The following is a 19,438-nucleotide window of genomic DNA, read 5'->3' as shown; positions in this document are numbered from 1 at the left end:
GCCCGGCCTGGGAGGAAGCCGAGGGCAGCCCTCCAGTGCCGCCACTGTGAGGGACGGAGCGGCCTGAAGGTGGCAGCAGAGTGCGATCCCGAGTGCCAGATGGGGAGTGGGATGGGGATGGTACTTACTCTTGCTCCTCAGGGAGACGGACTGCAAAGCAGTGCTGTTCTTGAGCAGGGCAGCTTTCTGTTGCTTTAGGGCAGCAGGGCAAACAGAGAACATCCGTTACCCAACAGGCAGAGAGCTAGTTAAGTGGCCCCCGGGCTGATGCGGGAGTAAAGGTCCACCTCTCCCAGGGAAGCCTGAGATGGGAAAGCACACTGCCCAGAGAAGCTCCTAGCAGGCGGAGAGGGGCCCTGGGGATCAGAGGGAAGCCTTCCCTCCTCCTGTCTGGGCTCTCCCGGGGAGGTCGGAGGAGAATCTGAGAGACTACATCCCAGCTTAACATCCATAGGGTCAGGGCCTTCTCCTTCTCGGGAACCCCTGCACTTGCTCCCTGCCTTCTCACCTTCTGCTTGACCTTGGTGCAGTTGGCAAGAGCATCTTTACAGCGGTTATGGATAGTCACGTTACAAGCTGGAAAGATAGGATGATGAGGGTGAAAGGAGGGGACAAACAGGCACTTTATGTGTACTCCCATCCACAGAAAGACAATACCACCCACCATTGTCCCTCACCCCAAGTTCTTCCTCTACTCCCCTCTTTGGGTCTCAGCCTCCTGTTCCATCATTTCATAAAGAGAAGGATGAGGAGTGCCCTCACCTGCCCCCGCAACCTATTTGGCTCCCAGTCAATAAGGAACAAATGGAGAAGGGAACAAGGACTGGGGGTTTAGCTCAAAGACACCCGGGGGACAGAATGAGGGGGTGGCCTACTACGGGGCAGGCCGGGGCTGGGCTCCGAGCACAAAGCCAGCTGGGAGACAGAGCTCAGAGTGGCGGCTGCTGCAAAGGCAGCCAACTGGCACCGGCGTGGGCCCGGGGCAGGGCTGTGGCCACAGAGCTTTCTTCAGGCCTAAGCCCCTCGAAGGTTAGGCTGAGGAAGGACGCGGACCTCAGCGACCCCTAGGGTCCAACCTGGGCTTCCACATATTTCTCGTTCCTTCCATCACTTGGTTCCTACCTTTAAGGACTCGGCAGAACCTGCCTGCCCAGGACTCAGACCCTGACAGCCCAATCTTCCCAAAGGGGCAAAGCCATACTATCTGCCTCTCGCTGGCCAGGAGCCATTTCTGAGGCCCCGGGGAATAGCAGGCAGGCAGGAGGGCAAGGACACCGAAGCAGGGCTGGTCAAAGAGTCCAGCCTAAGAACAAGACTGACCAGCCCTCTCCTCCATCATACACTCCGCCTCCTCCAGCTTCCTCTTCCCCACCCCAACCCACTGCATCAACACCGGAAACTCTGCTAACTCCTTCAGACAATACCCAGAACCCTGCTCACTTCCACAAATACAAGGCAAACAGGGTGGGGCCAAGGGAAAAGAGGTGCTGGGCAGGAGACAGGTATTGGAGGAGTTTCATCCCCTCCAGAAAGCCTTCTTCCAACCCCCATCCCCTTGGTGTCTCTGGATCGAACCTCCGCATTCCACCTGCTCCCAAAATAGTGCCACCCGCCTCTCTCTGTTCCCGTGGTAACGGGCTTCCGGATTGGGAATTTTCTCAGGATCTCTGGAGGGATCTAGATTGGGGATCCCTTCACCTCCACAGCCCTCTGCCACTTCCCACCTGAACTAGGGAAGAGGTCGGGGAGGTCTCCTAAGTTCTCCTCATAAAGTCCCTTCCTTAAAATCCATGGGCACTAAGAATTAAGAGTTGAAGCTCCCCCTCAGTACCAGAATGAAAAGCCCTTTTCAGTGCATCATTTCCATTTAAATCCTTAATCAAAACCATTTTTTGGCTGCCATATTTTTTGGGGGGAGAGGGAACCTGGGAAGCAAGGCTAAGTAGTTATCCTTTAAGGCTTTTCTAGGGGTCTCAGAGAGAAGGGAAACCTTCTTGATTTGGAACAACTTTTAAGGTTTAGGAGGACAGAAGTGCTCACATCACAAACCTGATGTGCCCTCCCTCTATAACAATGGAGCTGGACTAGAAATTGGGGAAAATGGAAACCCATAATCCCATTCCCCTAGAGAGATATTTCAAATCTTTTCCCAGCTTAAATGAACAAGAAAGCAGGGGCAAATAAATCCTGGAATCCTGACTCCTAGTCTTCTCTATGGGATTGACAGGGACAGCTGCAAAGTTGGCAGTTTTCTAGTTCCACCCCCTACAGCCCCACATTCCTTCTCTTCCTTCATCTTATTCCCCCCACTCTTCCAGCTGTTCCTGGGACAGATGTTACAAAATTGAGAACCCGAGGAGGAGAAAAGTCACTCTGGGGGGGGGAGGGGGGGGAATGGAGGAGAGGGAGGGGAAGAGTTGCAGAAGGAAAAAGCCAGAACAACAGCTGCAGGGGAGATAGCCCACCACATGTTTCCTTTCCCCATCTCCCTCTGATATCCTCTTCTGACATATTCCCACAGCTACCCACTCCTCAGAATAAAAGAGGATAGAAGCATCTGACCCCAATGGTTAAGAGTTTATAGAAGCAGGGAATTTAAAGGTCAGAGAAGGAAAGGAGAGGCAAAGACATAGGGGCCAAATAAGGGCAAGCTAGTAGCAAACCTCAGGATCCTGGTAACTTACTTGGGCAGATAAGGGCTTCCTTGGCTGTGATGCTTTTGTTACAAGCATAGCACATCGTCATGCCCGATACAGAGATGGTGGTGAAAAGGTGCCCATTGGTATAGCGGGCATCCTTGGCTTCTTTCATCTTCTCTTTTTCCCGATTCTGTAAGGAAGATGAAAAGAGGGAATCAAGCTAGAGAAGACCTGGGGCAGAATACCGAAGGGTCTAGAGAGAGAGATAGGCTCGGGGTTATTGGTGAGCAGAAGATCCTGCCTGAGGGCTGCCAAAAAAGAGAGCAATTTGGAGCAGTGATTCCTATCCAAGGAAGCTAAGGAAGTAACTGCCCAGGAGGCCCTCCATTTATCTTCCAACCATTGGGGACTTGATCCCAAAGGACTCACCTCGGTGCCCCTACCCACCTGGCCCCGACGGCTTGGCTGCCTCCGATTGCCACTCATCCTTTCTGCTCTGGTCGTCACAGCCCTCACCCCCAGTCCACCCTCACCCCCAAGGCCTGGGCTCTCCTCGTCCCCTTGAGCTTCTGTGTTCCCTCTGCCGGGAGAAGATGCGCAGAGAGGAGGGAAGTGCAGGCAAGGCAGAGGATGCCAGCTCACCAACTCAGGGAGTTAGCTCCTCTTATAACCATGACAACCAGTGTCAGAGCCGCCGTCACTGTGGCAGCCACAGCAGGGGGAGCAAGGAGATTCCCCTGATCAGACTGGGAGGGGGTGGGAGTCCCACCCCCAAGACCAGAAGGCAGAATCTTCAAGTATTTACCCCACTCTATTAGAACTAGACGCCTTTTCACCTCCCCCAGACAGGATTTATCCTACGGGATAGAGGTGGGGGTCATAATATCTATCCCCCTGTCTCTAAGCAAGATGAACCTTTTTTTTTAGACAACCAATTTGGGACACTTTTTCTTTTAGATCTAAATCTAGGAAAAGAAAATCTGAAACCTCCCTTGCTTCTGTCTAGAGTCTAACTTTTATTACTTTTACCAAATTAACCCCTTCCTTTCCATTTTACCCTCTTCAGAGAGAATCCCTTTCTTTATTCCTCTAAAGTTTTTTTAAGCCCAGAAATTTCTTTCTGCTGTCTAACCTAAATCCCTTCTCCATTACTTTTAACTTCATAGATATGCAAGAAAATATAGTCCAATCCTTCTCTATGTATATACGCACCAACCTAAGAAATTGATCAAGTTGCAAATGCTAGATACTCTCAACTTTCTTTTCAACCTCATTTCTTATATTTCTCCAGAGATTAAAATTTGACAAATTAATTTCATCACTGTAACCTTATGAGATAGGTATCATAAGTATTATCTCTATTTTTTTAAATGAGAAAAATGAGGTTCAGGGTAAAGGAATTTGTCCAGGGTCACAGAGCTGATGGAGTTCAAATGTGAACTCAAATCTCTCCTGATCACAGAAGGGCTATTTCACTATGGCACACTGTCTAATCAATTTTCCAAACTCCTGATTCAGAGAATTTCCTCGTTCTGAGACAATCTTCTCTGAATTCTCATCTATCAATCTCCAGTACCTTATGCCTCCCAAAGAGCCAGTGAAGATGGAGAGATGAGAGCACCATCACTGCTATCTATCTATATATTCTAAGAAACTCCTAAAGTGGTTTCCTAAATTTGATCCCAGAATCTCTCCTTTAGACTTAAAGCAAAAGAGCAAAGGAGAATAGAAAATGCCAATTCCTTGAGAGGCATCATAATATGAAAGAAAAACCGCTGACTGGATCTGAGGGCAGGAAAAATCCAGACTGAACCTTCACCTCAGACATTAACTGTGAAAACAGACATTAAAACAGAAGGCTGGAGATACAGTCCGGAGTTTTCCTTACTTGCAGATTCATGACCACATTGCTTCTCAGTTCAAAGATCTTCAGTGACTCTCCATCTTCCCAGTAAGTTCCAAGTTCCATTGAGTGGCATTTAAAGTCCTAGATTTTCTTTTTCCAGCTCCCAACAGGGTAGAAAACTCTCCAGGAATGTTAATTTCCACTATCCCTCACAACTATCCTTAGGAAATAGGTTCTAGGTTTCCTGGTGTTCCTTTTCTTATTCAGATTTTTCAGGAGGAAATTAAGTCTCACAGCAGTTAAGCTACATGCTCAGAAACCCAGAGCAAGTAATAAGCTGGAGGCAAAATTCATACAGAGGCTTTACATAAAGCTAAATCCAAGGAGTCTCTAAACCACATTCCATCTTAAAACACTCAATACTCAGGTCAAACTAAGTTTCTCTCCTATACCTCACCTTTACTCAGTCCCAGTACTTCCACCCAGATTATTTCCCAGGCTTAAAATACACTCCCTGCCTCCTTTATCCAGTATTTAATCATTTTTTAAAGCTTAACTCAATTGCCCCCTCCTCCCCATTAAACCTTCTCTAAAATAAAGATAATTCTTTCATGGGATTTTGAACTTGAACCTAGTTCAATCCTTTCATTTTCTGAATGAGGAAATTGATGTCCCGAAAGATTATGTTATTTGTTCAAAGTCATAGAAGGTGATATATGCCCAGCTGGGATTCAAATCCAGGTTTTTTCTAACTCCAAATTCAGCAGATTTTTTATACAATGCTGCCTTCTCCCAAAGACCTCACTTCACTTTTATATTTTCCTAATGTATTTCATATGTATTACTGTAGCAAACAATAATCATTCTATTTTATCTTATTAGACTGTAAGCTCCATGAAGGCAGGGCTACATCTTATACTAAATGCCGTCAAAATATTCCAAGCAGTACACATGTACACATACACACACACACCAGAAAAAAAGAAAAAAAAAACAACAACCAACTTTTTAATATTCCATGTGTGGAAAGGCTTGGGGAAGAGGTACTTCTACGGTCTGACTGTTAAGATTTTATCCCAAAAATAGCATATAAAGAAAAAAGGAACCTGTTTTGGTTAACTTTTAACCTTCCTTAGCACCTAAGGTAGAATGCTATGACCAAAGCAAACTTTAGATGAATGTCAGGTATAATTATTGAATCAGAATTCTAAAGGATTCAAAGCAAGATTCTGGAAAAACTCATTTAGAGGCATTATATTGTTTGGGTTCCCAGTCCAAATCCCCTAGCACAAAGATGGTTAAGTGGGGAGGTGGCTCTACTTCCTGGTGTTCTCCAAGTTTTGAGTCAGAAGCAGGGGCTATGTAAAGGCACAAGACTTGAATGTGGGATTCCACTAAACATTTCTGAGACATCCTAGAACCCTATCTTTCCCTTTCCTTTCTCTAAAAAGTCGCCTATATTTGGCCAGAATCAAATAGTCAAGGAGACAAGTCAAAATCCCATATATCCTGCATTTATTGAGATTATCATATGATTTCTTGGGTTTTGTTACTGATATGGTACATTATGCTAATAGTTTTCCTGATATTGGACCAGCCTTGCATTCCTGGTATAAATTCCACTTGGTCATAGTGTATTATACTGCTGATAAACTCAACAGTCCCATATATCCTCTCCACTTCTTGCCCCTTTTCCAAACCTATCTCTTCCTGTTCCCTTTTGTTAATCCCCCTTTACTCCTCCCTTCTTCCTCAGTCCCCATCTATCATTTTTTAAAAAACTACTTCCCTCTGAATTCAATTCTTTTTGTGCAACAAGAGAACTGTTCAGTTCTGCACACATATATTATATCTAGGATATACTGTGACATATTCAGCATGTATAGGACTGCTTGTCATCTGGGGGAGGGGATGGAGGGAGGGAGGGGAAAAGTTGGAACAAAAGTGAGTCCAAAGGATAATGTAAAGAAATTTTTTTCAAAATAAAAAAAACTCTACTTCCCCCTCCCCACACCACAATCTTCATTAATTGCATCTCTACCTTTGTTTCCATGCACATTAACTTCTATTAACCACTACTTACTTATAGCATCTCAACTGATAGTTGCAAATCGGCCTTCCACTCCCCCATTCTGAAAACTCCCACCCTTTTCCACCCACCCTGATAATCCTTTGGTAATTTAATCTCCCTCCAGTTTGAGATGACTTTCTCTCCTCCAGTATTATAGGGACTCCCTCCCTTCACAACCTTTCAAATCCTTAAGGATTCTCTCCCAAAAATATCCGTCCTTACCTTTCCTTTATCTGGATCAGAGTTGGCTATATAACTTCTGCCATTCTAGTAACATGGTACACCAGATGCTTACACCCTGGTATCTCTCTTCTTTTTTCCCATACTCCTACCTCAAATCACAATTTTTCCAACCCCTAACTCCATTTTCAGACTCCAATAACTTCATTTTCTCAGATAGCTCTTGTCTTCTACATTCCAAATTTTGGAGGCAAAAAATTCATGGAATTGGGGGAAGAATATGGACAAAATGAAAGAAACAAAAGGCTTAGAGAAGACCTAGAAAAGGGAGACATAGAATAGATCCCTTCCTTCCTCAAGTATCTATGCCCTTTAGTCCACTGGAAACCTTGGATAGCTAAATCCATTGGCACACTAGTGCTTGAAACCCTGCCTACCTCAAGCTCCAGGAACTTACCCTCTCCTGAAGTGACCCCCTTTCTGGCTCGATAAATAGTGGGCAGCAGCAACAGCACATAGTGGCTTGGGTGCTGCCAAGAAGGGAGCTGGCCCCTGGCACTGACTAGTGCTATTGTTGGGGGGGTAGTTTGTACCCGCCCTAGCATTCTGGGTTGGAAAGGATGAACCAGTCTACTGGAGGAGCTACAAATCCTTTCTGGTATTATCACTTCCTCAGTAAAATAGAACCTCCTCCAATTCACTTCCCTCTCCTCCAAGATCCCCAGGGAGGGGAGGTCTATTCTTTAAGGAAGAGTCCCCCAGTTCCAATCATTAGAAAACCTTTTATGCTAATTGCCATCTTTTTTAATGCAACTTTCAGTTCTTTCAGACTAGTCTGTTCCCTGTGGAGTTAAAAATACATCAAGGTCTCTCCCCCTCATTTCTGGTTTCACTCCCCAAGGTGCCCTTCATTTCTGTCGCTGTTATGCCAGCCCCTTCAAGACCACAGGATCATAAAGTTAAAACCGAAAGAGATTTATAAGCCATCTAAATTCCACTCGTACATTGTATTTAGTGGTTGTTGTTTTTCCTTGCATGGGGCAGCTTTTATCTCATTCCACAAAAAAAAAGCATTAAAATGATACAAACGACTTACTTAAGAGTAATAATTCTCTCCGGTGAGGTCCATCTTTCAGAACCTATACAGATGCCTGCCCAATACCCTGTGCTCCATGACTCCCATTGAAAGGAAACCAGTTTGGGTTTGCTAGGAAGGAGAGCTCCCAACAATCTAATGAGTCCCACTTACTACCCAAGGCCATGAACTGCTCCCTGAAAGTCAACTGCACTTGGCTGTTAGAATCAAGCTCCCTTTCAGCTGGGCCCGATGGCCAATTAGCAAAAGACAAATCCCAGGTCTTGTTGCCCCATGTTATTCTTTAAACTTTCTGGTTGTTCCTCCAGTTTCAAAAACCATGCTCTCAATCCTCTTCTCTAACAGGTCAGTGCTAGACAAGAATTCTCCTTTCTTTTGAAAACTAGATTCCAGAATTCTTGAACTTGAAATGTCTAGAGAAGCAATCACAAGGCTGAGGCTACAATTCAGGAAATTTCCCTAAGAGGCTAATATTCAGGACCTCTTCCAAGTTCGTCATTTGGTTCTCCCTTCTCCCAAAGTTGCTATTTATTGGGCTGAGAACATGAAGCCCAAGAACTCTAGCTATTCTCTCATTTTACAAATTTGTAAACTCATTGAACTGAGAGGTGAATAAACTTGTCTTTAAGTAAGAGTAGAGGCTTGAGCCTCTAATGGATCAGAACAGATCCTTTGTACTAGGGTCCATTAACCTTTTTTGTGTCATGGACACATATCCCTTCCTGGCAGACTGGAGAAGCCTACCAGACCCGAGTTTAGAATAATGCTTAGAAATTCACAAATCATGCATTACAAAATAAACCAAGTGAAGTAATTCTCTTTTTAAAAAATAATTAATCCAGATTAAGAACCTTCATATAGACAATATCTTCTTTCTGGGTCTTAGAGCCCAACCTAATATTCCTTCTTTGCCTCCCTTCCCTTTATCTCCCACTCAGAGGTCCTTTCCTTCCTTCCTTGCTCCTGGACTTGTCTACTTTACTGCTTTTCACCCAAAGGTTCCTTCTAGAGATTGGAATGGAAGGGAGAGGAAAGTGTGAGTTATGGCCAAGATGTTTTCTATTATCTCTTGCCATTCTCCCTTCATGTTGTCTCTTAAAAGGGTAGATGAGGAAAAGGATGACCCACAGGAAGGGAAAAGCAATGCAAATCCTGGCTTCCTGCTCTCTACCAGCAAACAGCCAGGAGGTCTGGGGGCTTGTGGAGCCTTGCCCGGGATGTAGAAATGAGAGATGGTAAAAGCCCTAGTACTCAACCTCTCGTTTTTTAAATTGAGGCCATCTCAACTATCTAATTTCCATCTCTTGGCTGCCCCTTCACTACAAACAATAGCCCTCGGTGTCTTCAGGAGAGATCCTGGTTTATAAGAAAGGATTCGGGCACCCTGGCTCCTGCTGGGAGACTCCACTAGGGTCTGGAATCACCTGTGGCTTGGCCTGATGGCTGTAAGATTGAGGTCATCTGGGAAAGCAAGGGATCTCTACCTGAAAGGATCTCAAGGGACGGCATGAGATGGTCTCAGCAAGGCCTGAACTTCTTATAACATTCTCGAAATCTGATCTCCTCACTACAGGAGTTCATTGGAGGAGGGAAGAAAAACAGAACAATTATTTCAGAGGAACAGAAAAATCCCAGAGAAAATGCTGGCCTCAAAACAAGCACTCCATAAACATTTGGTGGGATAAATGAATGAAGTAGAAGTCAGTGGAGCAGAGAGACAAAGAAGGAGAGGGGACTTTGAAGCACATGGACAAAGTGAGTTAAGGAATGGGGCTAGGGAATGGGGAAAGAGAACGGAGAAAACTGGGGTAGAGACAGGTACAACAGTCATGGAAACACTGCCTTAAGAGCCAGACATTCTGGCCCCTAGTCATTCCTCAAGCCAGCTGCACCTGTCAGGCCAGGAGAGAAGGCTGAGCAGGGGGTGAGGGGGGAATAACACAAACAGACAGGCATTTGTGCAGATGAACAATAGCTGTGCCAGTGTTCCCTGCCCTCCTGGCACAGGGCAGGCCCGCTGGGTTGTAAGGGGGGGGCAGCTGCTGTCTGTGGCCTATGCTCTTATCCCCCTCATTCTTCAACAAACTCAGCAGGGCGAGAAAACAAAAGCCAGCTCACTCAAAGTGATAGAAGAAATGGACTACTTTCTCCATATTTCTGTCCCTGCAGAGTCCAAACAATTCCATTTACTTTAACTTGTGGGAAATATTGTGGTCTAAGGACTGAAATTGAGGCTGTGTGTATTCACAAACTGTCTTCTCTACTTAAGATTCTAGAGTTTCCATCTTCCCCTCTTCCCTTACATAAAGCCTTCAATCTAGGTACTGAACCCACAAAATCAAGACATGACAAAGAAAATGAAATACACACAGGTATATACACACAAACACATACACACTCTGCTTAGAGGTTCTAGTCAGGCCCTCAGCTTCTTTTAACATCAATCCTAGTCATGTTTCTTAAATGTAAGCTGGGTCCTGAGCTTTTCATTTTAAATTCCCTCAACCCATAAAGATTCGTCCTAAGACACCTTAATTTTTCTTTCCCCATAAATTGATTTTCTAGTCTGTTTTCCTTCCTTTCCTCGGCTCTGAAACTCTAGATTGTTCAGTGTTTTCCTAGCTCCCAGAGTGTCAGCCTCCCCTAGGGAACCCCAATTTCCTTAGTCTTCCCTCCAGGACTTCCGGCCTCTTAGTCCCCTCCCCAGCTTTCCTAGCCCTCCCCCTAGCTGCGCTCAAGTCCCTATACACAAAGCCAGCCACCTCTCTCCACCACTCAGAACAAAGAAACCTTCTTTCTCCTCTTTCCTCACACCCTCAGTTCAGCCTCACACCCAGTTGCTTGGGTCCTAGAAATCCTAAGAAGATCCCCAACTCCCCAGCACCATCCTTTGCATCCTGTCTCCTGGCCCCTGACCTTTCTTAGTCAGAAAAGGAGCCTTTGTTCCAGGAAGAACTCAATCAAGAGGTGGGGGGGAGGGGGGTTGAGTGGGGGAGGAGTGGAGAGAAAGAGACTTGAGGGAATTGAAATTTGTGGAACAGGGAGATGTTGGAGGCAAAAAAGTTTGTTTTGTCCTGAAAGAAGAGGAAAAAAAGGAGTTAAAGTAAGATTAAGTGTTTCCGAAGAGAAAAAGGCCAGTTGAAAAGCCAGAGAGGAGTAGCAGAAGAGGAAGATGAAACCAGAGTTCTCCCTTCAGGGGTGACCACAAAAGATGGGTAAAGACATAGCTATGTCCAACCCGCCATCTACCCCAAGCCAGAAATCGGGGAGATTCATCTTTCCAACTCCCCCCACTTCCTATCAAAAATAAAATGAGAGCAGGCAATTAGATGGGAGGGAGAGAGACAAAGTGCGTTGGCCAAAGGAGACCCCTTTCCATAACCAGTTCTCTGGAAGAAGCCCACAATCTTTTCTAAAGTCTCCCCCTTTTTTCCCGGTCCCAGAGTGTCAGCCTCCAAGGCTCCGTGTTCAATTGTGAAGAGATTCACGAGGCTCAAGAATCCAGCCATATCGTCCAGAAATGGGGGCTGGGGACGGGGTGGGAGACGGTGTGAATAGAGACAACCCAGGTGATTGGCTTCTAGGATTCCAAACATCATCCAAGGGAGGGCCCGCGGGCATCTGACCTCCAAATTCCCAAATCCCACAGCCCCTCTCCTCCTCCCCCCAGACCGAAGACCGAGCCGTTCTGCCCACACAGAACCCCTTCGGGCTTGCCCAAGCCCTTCCCTCCCACCCTCTGGTATTCCCCACCCCCCTTTTCCTTTTTAGGGTGGAACCCAATTTCCGTGGTTTCAAAAAACCCTCTCCGCCCCCCTTGGCCTCACTCCAGGGTCTCAATTCTAACGGCCAAAAAAATAAACAGACTTTCGGGGCATCAGCCCGGCCGCAGTTGTGGCGGAGGAGTTCGGGGAGGGCCTGCTCCCTCCTGGGTCTAGGCTGCTCCAACCTAGCCCTCTATTGATCCGGAGTCTAACTGGAGCCTCAAGTTCTGTTCAGGACACCCGACCCTCAGACCAAATCCTAGGAGTGGCTCAACAGAAATCACCTCAGCTGTGGCCTTCCTCCTTGGGAGCGCGGGGAACCAGGGTGTCCGATTGTCTAGGGTCCGGGAAATCAATCTCTAGGGAGCGTTTCCCCCGGAGGGCTCCGGCTAACCAGCACCTGGGCCCCGCGGGGCAGCAGGGCGTGGGGGCGGATGCTATGTCAGAGATTAAACCAACTCTGAAATTGTAGTCTTGGCCAGGACCACAAAGAGGCCAGTGTGAGGGAGGAATGGGGACGCTCTGCGGAGGAGTGGGAGCACTGTCTGGTCTAGGCAGGGTCTTCTGTAGGCTGACTCCAGAGTCAGCGCCGTCGTTGGCTGCAGGCTGAGGAATGGAGGGATCATGCTCTTGGGACTGGGTCTCGGTCCCACAAGTGGGAGTTTTCAATTTAAATCTAGAAAATGAGATTCTCGAGGAGACAGGTGCCTGGGTTGGGGAAGAAAGCCCAAGAGGCTGGAGGTGGAGGGCTAAATCTGGGAACTTACTTGGGCAGGGGAGGGAAGGTCTGAGGTCCCGGAAGAAGACGAGAGGGGAGCACACCGAGCTGGGGGACTAGGGCACAGTTCCCCAGAGGACTCACAGCTGGCTGAGTGGATGGAAGAGTACCCACACAAAAGACATTAACTCTCTTCCTCAGCCACGTTGGGGGTGGGGAATAATGGGAAGAAAATGAACCCTCGTTCTCTTCCACCCCGGCCCAGACTCAGTGTGTGTGGGAGGGGGGGAGGGGGGGAAGAAGGGGGAGAATGAAAGGAAGGGGAGACAGAGAGGGTGAATCACAGTTGGAAAGTCCATTTGTGGCCGCGCCGGGTGCAGTTTGGTCCGAAGGAGACCTGGAAGGGAAAGCCCCCTCCACCACCGTCCGGGACAAAGGTGGGAGAGCGGAGACGGCGCCGACCGACAGGGGAGGGAGGTAGTCCAACTGCAGAATGGGGGGACCGGGAAGGGACGACGAAAAGACCCCCAACCCCAGCTCAGCAGCGCTTTACCCTCAGCCCGGCGCGCTACCACTCAGTCCCAGCCCGGCTCAACTTTCCCGGTGCCCCGAGTCCCGGCCCCAGTCCACACCCCCCAGTTCGCCACTCTCCCGCCCCGGGCCACCGTTACCGGCTCCGCCCAAGTTCAGCGCCCCAAGCCCGGAGGGGAGGGGGCGCGGCGGGCCGGCCCACCTTAATCGCCTGCTCTCGGCTCCGGTCGATCCGCGCCCGTGTGAGGGATTCGATCCGAGACATAATCCGGGGGGGCGTGGGCCGGCGCGGGCGGGGGCCGCCCAGGGGGAGCCGGGACGCGGCCGCGGACCCAGGAGTCCTGCTATTGTCCGCGGGTCAGGATGGGGGGGGCAGGGGGAGGGGTCCGCCCAGCACGCGTCTGTCTCGGGGACAGGAAGTCTGACTCCCCCAGCTCAGCACCCAGCATCAGTTCCTCAAACCTAGTCTCCACCCCCGCCGGAGCTCGGGGGGGAGGGGTAGGGGAAGGGGGGAGGAGCGGAGGGGAGGTTGGCGAGGGGAGGGGGCAGCTGCGCGGCGGCCGAATGGGGGGCGCCCCTCGACCGGACTCATCCTCCTCAGCCTTCGAGCCCGGAGCGCTCTCCTCCACTTCCCTTCTAACCTCCTCCAGACCCCACCGATCCACGCCCCCCGGACTCTTCCCCTCCCTAGCCTCCTTCCCTTCAACTTCAGGCTGTAGGGAGAGGTTGAGATGCCGGGCCCACCCCTCCCCCAAGCCCGCAGGTAAAGCTGGGCTAAGGGGGAGCAGGAAGGGAGCCAAAGAGCTAAACATTCCGCGTTTAAAGAATGCAGCCGAAGGTTAGAGGGGGAAGCGCCCGGCAGACGCGGTCCCTTATTTTTTGTAGCCGGGAAGAGAATCCCTTTCATCGGGCCTCCGGGGGAGGCACGGCCTCGAGAGCCCCCGGACGGCCCACTCCGTCTGGCACCGGCACTTCCCTTCCCCCCCATCCCAGCAGGGAGGCTCTGGCTGAGAGGAGAGTCCCTGACCTCTTCTGGAGGTTAACATCCGCTCTGCTAAGGAAGTCTGCTCTGATGTTTAAGTCCCATCGCTTCTACTATACTTTAATTAAGTCTTGTGTTAAAAACTAGGAGCAAAGATTGCTCCTCTTTTTTTCCCTTCACTGGCAGTCCGGAAACGGAAGCGTGCTTTTTGTCTTTCTTTATGGTACCTGGTAAATACGTAAAATGTGTTCTTTGTGGCTCAGGAGCCTCACCTTGGAGAGGGTCTTCCTGAGGAATTCTTTTGCTTTTAGGAAAATTCCTCCTTGAATCTAACCCCAATCCCCCGCCTTGCAGCCTGTGACTGCTTCTCAGCGGGTCCCACTTTTCTGAGGAAGCCAATTGTGTACCATCTGTGCTGGGAATTGACCTGGTTCTGGTCCGTGAGGGTGCGGCATGTGGTAAAGGGGGACGACCTGGACCAGCAGCTAGCTGTTCTCTCCCGTCCCCGTCCCCGTCCCCGTCCCCCCCCCCCCCATTCCAACTCAGCATTCTTCCAGGTGCCAGTTTTAGCTCCTGCCACTATTTTGGGAACCTTCTTTTCATTGGCTGGATCTGGCTTGGTCTCCCCCCCCCCCAACAGTGTGTGTTCTCCTCCCCTAGCAACCACTTTCTCAGGGTCACTAACTCTGTTTCCAGAGAGCCTTATCCTTCTAGACCTCCACACCAAGCCTCTGCCCCTGCTGCCCACTCCCTCAGCCTCCTTACTCTTCTCCAAAGGTCTCTGCTCTTTTCTGGCCCAACCTCTCTCTGTGAAGGTTCCTTCCAAGCACCTCAGCAGGATCATTTATCCACCTTCCACCCACTATGGTTGCAGAGCTCTTACAGATTCAGTTATGAGCTATATGCAGATAACACTCGGACCCAAACTTACACCCCCTGTATGTCCTATAGATATCTCAAACTCCACCTTGCCAAAATTGAAATCACCTTACTCCCCCTACCCAAACCAACCCCTAACTTCCCTACTTCTGTCCAGGGCACAACAATTCTCAACTCTGTCAGTCAGTTGTCAAGCTGTGCTGATTCTGCCTCAGTAAGCTCCCCCACGCCTGTCTCCCATTCACACAGCCTTCAGGTCCTCCCCAGCTCGGCTGTGGACCTCTGCGGCAGTACAGAAATTGCCATGAGTCCGTCTCTGTGCCTTCCTACTCGGCCCTCCTGGGCACCCCATCATATCCTCTGGTATCCCCTGCCCAGCTGCCCAATGAGACTTCCCGTCTCATCCTATCATGCCAATTGCTTGCTCAGAAGTTTCAGTGACTTCCTACCTGTCTTGCCACTAGGATGAAAAACAGACTGTTCTGTTTAGCATTTAAAGCTCTTCACACATCCAGTTTTGGAGCTACTAGCTCCATTCAAAACTCGGCTCAAATGCCTCTTCCTACCAAAGGCCTTTCCTGGCTTCCTCTGCTTGTTATTGAGGGAAGAGAATTGCCTTTCCATAGGACCTACAATGTGCCAGACATTGTGCTAAGTGCTTTACAAACATATTATTTAATCCTCAAATATTAGTATCCCCATTTTACAGATGAGGGCAAACGGGTTCAGTGTCTCGCGCAAGCACCCCCCCCCCCCCTCCAGACTACCCTCCAAGCCTGGATCTCATTCCTTCTTCCTCTGATCCCTGGCTTCCCTCAAGTCCCAGCTAGAATCCCACCCTTTAATGCCTTCCCTCTGTTGATTATCTCATGGTATCTTGTATGTAGCCTGTCTATAATTGTTCTTGTGCGTGTTTTCTCCCCCACCAGACTGTGTGCTCCTTGAGAGCAGGGACCGTCTTTTATCTTCCTTTGTTTCCCCAACATTTAGCACAGTGCCTGGCACAGACTGGGTGCTTAATAAATACTTGGTTTTGTTTTTTGTTTTTTTCCTTTCCTTCCCTGAACCTAAAGGAAGGGCCATCAAAAATGGCACAATAACCCCTTACATCAACTGGACCCAGGGTCTGGACTCCGTCTCTCCCAAAGGGCAGCCAAGCCTGACGAAATGAGCTAAATTTAAAAACAGCCTGCAAGAGGCCAGAATCAACCAGCCCCTCTTTCCTGGTGGCTGCTCCGCCCTCTGAGGGGCCTGGAGGAGGAGACAGGCTATGGCTCTGCCTCTCCCACAGAGTTGGGGCAGGATCGGAGGCTGCCAAAAACATCTGAAGAACAGATTTACTCAGACTTCCCCGAACATACCTGAACAGAAATCTGAAGCCTAATCTTTAATAAGCCCTATAAATCAGCAAACCTCTTCTCTCCCTTGGCCTCTATGCTCAGACTAGACATATGGAAAATGAAAGACCCTACTTATTTCTATCTCCCACCCTCAAACCCCATCTCTCCCACTGTAGGGTCTGAACCTGGTCTCTCATGGAGCCCTCCTTCTGGAGAAAGAGGGGAAGGTAAGGCAATCTGCGTGAAATCCAAAGGTTATTTAGTCTTATTAACAATTTGCACTCTGGCCACTCAGGATGAGCTGCGGATGTTGTTTTGTCTCTACTAGTTCTGCCTCAGTGCCTCACAGCCCATGCTCATCACCTAGAAGCTGGGGAATCAAGCCCAGGACGCCCAACCTACCCAGTGACTCCTCTCAAATATTGTTAAAATGCCACAGCCCCCAGCAGGGTGCCAAGGAAAGAGCACTGGTGCTGGTATCGGAGGACCTCAATCATATCCTGCCTCTAATACTTAAAACTTGTGTGACTTTGGCCAAATCTCTCTTTTCTGAGCTCCAGTTTCCTTACCTATAAAAAAAAAAAAATGGCCTCTTAGATCTATTGTCTTACCAGACGGCAAAGTAGCCACTATTTCTTTATCCCATCCAATATGAGAAACATTGTTTCCTGCTGGGGAATAGGGAAAAGGGGATTGTAGACTTAGCAACACCTAATCTTGAGCCATATGGTCAGTTGGGCTCTGCCCCTATTACAGTGATCCTTAGTGAGAGATAGGGAAGAGAAACTAAGGCATGGGTAAGCAAAGAATGTAAGGTATTAATGAGACCAAGGTATCTACATCCAGAGATAGTAAACAGCAGTGCCTCAGATTTTCTCAAAGGAGAAACTCACAAGGTGATTAAAAAATCCTTGGGAGAACAGCTCCTCTAAGAGACAACACAAGAAATAGAGACTTCTAATACTTTCCTTTCCAACCCAGCATTGAAACGAGGTAATGTGGACCTTATGCCCCATGACATCTCAAGAGGTGAACCTCAACAAGGTTTAGCAACAAAGTAAAAGAACAGGGCCCAGGTTGAAAAGAGAGCCATTACAGGTTCTCCCACCTCAGCTTTATCCTAGCCTTCAAATATTTAAGGAGGAGAAAAGTGTAATTATTGTTACCAGTGAAATTCTATAACACTCCCATGTTAAAAAAAAAAAAAAGAAGAAGAAGAAGAAAGAAAGAAAATCACATGTTTCTCCTTATATTAATTAAGACTTCATCTCCTGACAAACATAAAAGCTCTATCCTTGCCCTATGATCTCTTCCACTGAACCAAGACCAGGACCAGGACCGGAAGGGAGAAAAACCAGAGATAAGGCATGAAAGGGAAGCAAAGTAGATATAGATAATATATATATACACGAAGAAGAGACAGAGGAAGAGAGAGAACTTAGACAGGAAAAAGGAATAAGTCAGAAACAGGAGTACCCCAGAGGACATCTGAGAGGTAGAAAACAGTGAGTGTGGGGGAGGAAATGTTGGATGGCGAATATTCTGACTTACTCTAAAAGCTTTTTTTTATTCCCACCTGAACACCTGGATCCATAAACACCCTCTGCTTTACTGGGACAAGCCTTTTCAGATCCAGGCTGGGCAGAATCAGCTTCCTCAGACAACCCTCATCTTGTAGGAAGAGAGGAATTACATTATCTAGAATTTATCTGCCTGTTCCCCAGTCCCTGGGAAGAAGAGACAGGGACCTCAGGACCTTGAGATTCCTGGAGGTTTGCATTTCCTAGGGAGAGACACCTTCTTTTCTCTTAAAAGTTTTCCTATTTCCCACTTCTCTTCTTCCCCCTATCTCTGTGTTTTCTTCTTTCAGCCTCATTCTACCCACAGTCCTCTGGTGAGAAGCTGCTAACACAATGGTTTTCTCATCTTTGCTTTCCCTCTTCCACCTAGTACAGTCTAAAAGAGCTGCAGGGAAGGCTCTGACATGGGAGATGTTGTTGGGAGACATTTAGAGGTACACAAATGGCAACGATCAGGCTTCTTCTCCTTTCCTTTAGAACCATACCACTCCTCAATCCTCCTTAACACATTTGAAAAGTATATATCTGAATCTGTATCAACCTGAGATATTATAAATAGCCACAAGTATATGTACACGTATACATGCTTATAAGTTCTGCCCATTGTCTAGCCTCACTTCTTCCAGTTGGGGTATCTCTCCTTAAGCAGGGCTGAAGTCCTTTCTGGCTCATCTTTCAACTCTATGGGGAAGAGAGGAAGGGGTGACCCATATCAACCTTAAGCTTATGGAGCTTTGCCTTTCCCTGAATCTAGCTATCTACATTTGGCAGCTAAGGGGGAGGAAGAGTTGGGGGACAGTTGACTAGATGGGAACAGAAAAGTAGTGAGTTATTATGAGAGGGAGTTTGTCTGGCTTCAAATCCGAACTCAGGTCCAAAATATCTGTTCACAAGGACAGGAATTGAAGGGGGGGGGGGAGAGGGAAAGAACAAAGATGAAGTTCTGGGATACCAGTTGCTCCTACCTTGGCCTTGCCTGTCATGCCCCAAAAGAGGCTGAGAGTCCGTTGAAGGGAGCGGCCTGCCCGTTTTCCTGAGTGCTTTACGTCCAGCTGGCTGCAGCTGCCTCCCCAGGGACTAAAGAAATAAAGAGTGAGAGATGGAGACAGGATGGAAGGAACAAAGCCACCCCCAGAAAGTTAACAGATAGGGAGACTAGAGACATGTTGTGAAAAAGAAAGAGATACAAAAGATGAAAATACCCAGAGAGTGGATGAGAAACAGTAAGAAAGAGGAGAATCAGAGAAAAAGCCTCAGAGAGACAGACACCAACCTCTTCCCTCCCCTTCCAGTTGTCTGGACCTCCCAGCTCTGGTTTATTTTATCCCTCTGTTCCAGAGGATGGCTCCAAGCTCCTCCCAGTTAACCAGAGACTCTCCCCCCTCCCCCCCAATCCTCCTTCGAGTTTAAGGAGCAGAACTTGGCTTTCTTGATTCCATCCAGACCCCAAATAGCAGTATGGAGTTTGGGTGCCGCTGGGGCCATGTTTTTCCTGATGGCAATCTCAGTGTTAGGGAACCCGCAGTGACCTATTCCTGCCCCCCCCCCCTTTTCTGTTTGAGAATGGTCTCTGGGCTCACTGCCAGTCAGAGCTGAGTTTCCCGGGATTTCATCAGCCCTATCCCATGAGCTAATTCCAAAGCCTGGAGCCAGGAGGGGGCTATGTCAGCTGGAGACTTAAGGGACCTAAAAGCAGAACTTAGAATTTTAAAGGGCCCCTTTACAATGCTGTCCTACTAAACAGGCCACAGCTGTGGGATTCAAACAGGTGCTGATTTGCATGCTCATTTACATAATACTTATTGAAATCTT

At 48.2% G+C, this 19,438-nt stretch overlaps 1 protein-coding gene across 9 annotated transcripts in view; it reads right to left on the bottom strand.

Moving 5' to 3' along the window:
* Positions 1-19,438, bottom strand: part of ARHGEF2 (Rho/Rac guanine nucleotide exchange factor 2) — a 41,420-nt gene that overhangs the window by 10,613 nt on the left and 11,369 nt on the right. For 6 of the 9 annotated variants that reach the window (XM_051993823.1, XM_051993824.1, XM_051993826.1 and 3 more), the window contains 4 exons: positions 18,592-18,703; positions 2,685-2,829; positions 509-576; positions 129-192 (listed from right to left, as the gene is read on the bottom strand). In XM_051993823.1, the coding sequence (XP_051849783.1) occupies positions 129-192; positions 509-576; positions 2,685-2,829; positions 18,592-18,703 (389 nt within the window). Of the gene's footprint in view, positions 1-128; positions 193-508; positions 577-2,684; positions 2,830-3,086; positions 3,304-13,047; positions 13,310-18,591; positions 18,704-18,899; positions 19,197-19,438 lie in introns of those variants that run through there. The other 3 variants (XM_051993831.1, XM_051993829.1, XM_051993830.1) reach the window with 3 other exon arrangements.

The sequence above is a fragment of the Antechinus flavipes genome, chromosome 4 (genome assembly GCF_016432865.1).
Source record: "Antechinus flavipes isolate AdamAnt ecotype Samford, QLD, Australia chromosome 4, AdamAnt_v2, whole genome shotgun sequence".
NCBI lineage: Eukaryota > Metazoa > Chordata > Mammalia > Dasyuromorphia > Dasyuridae > Antechinus > Antechinus flavipes.
This window is presented reverse-complemented; position numbering and strand designations above follow the sequence as displayed.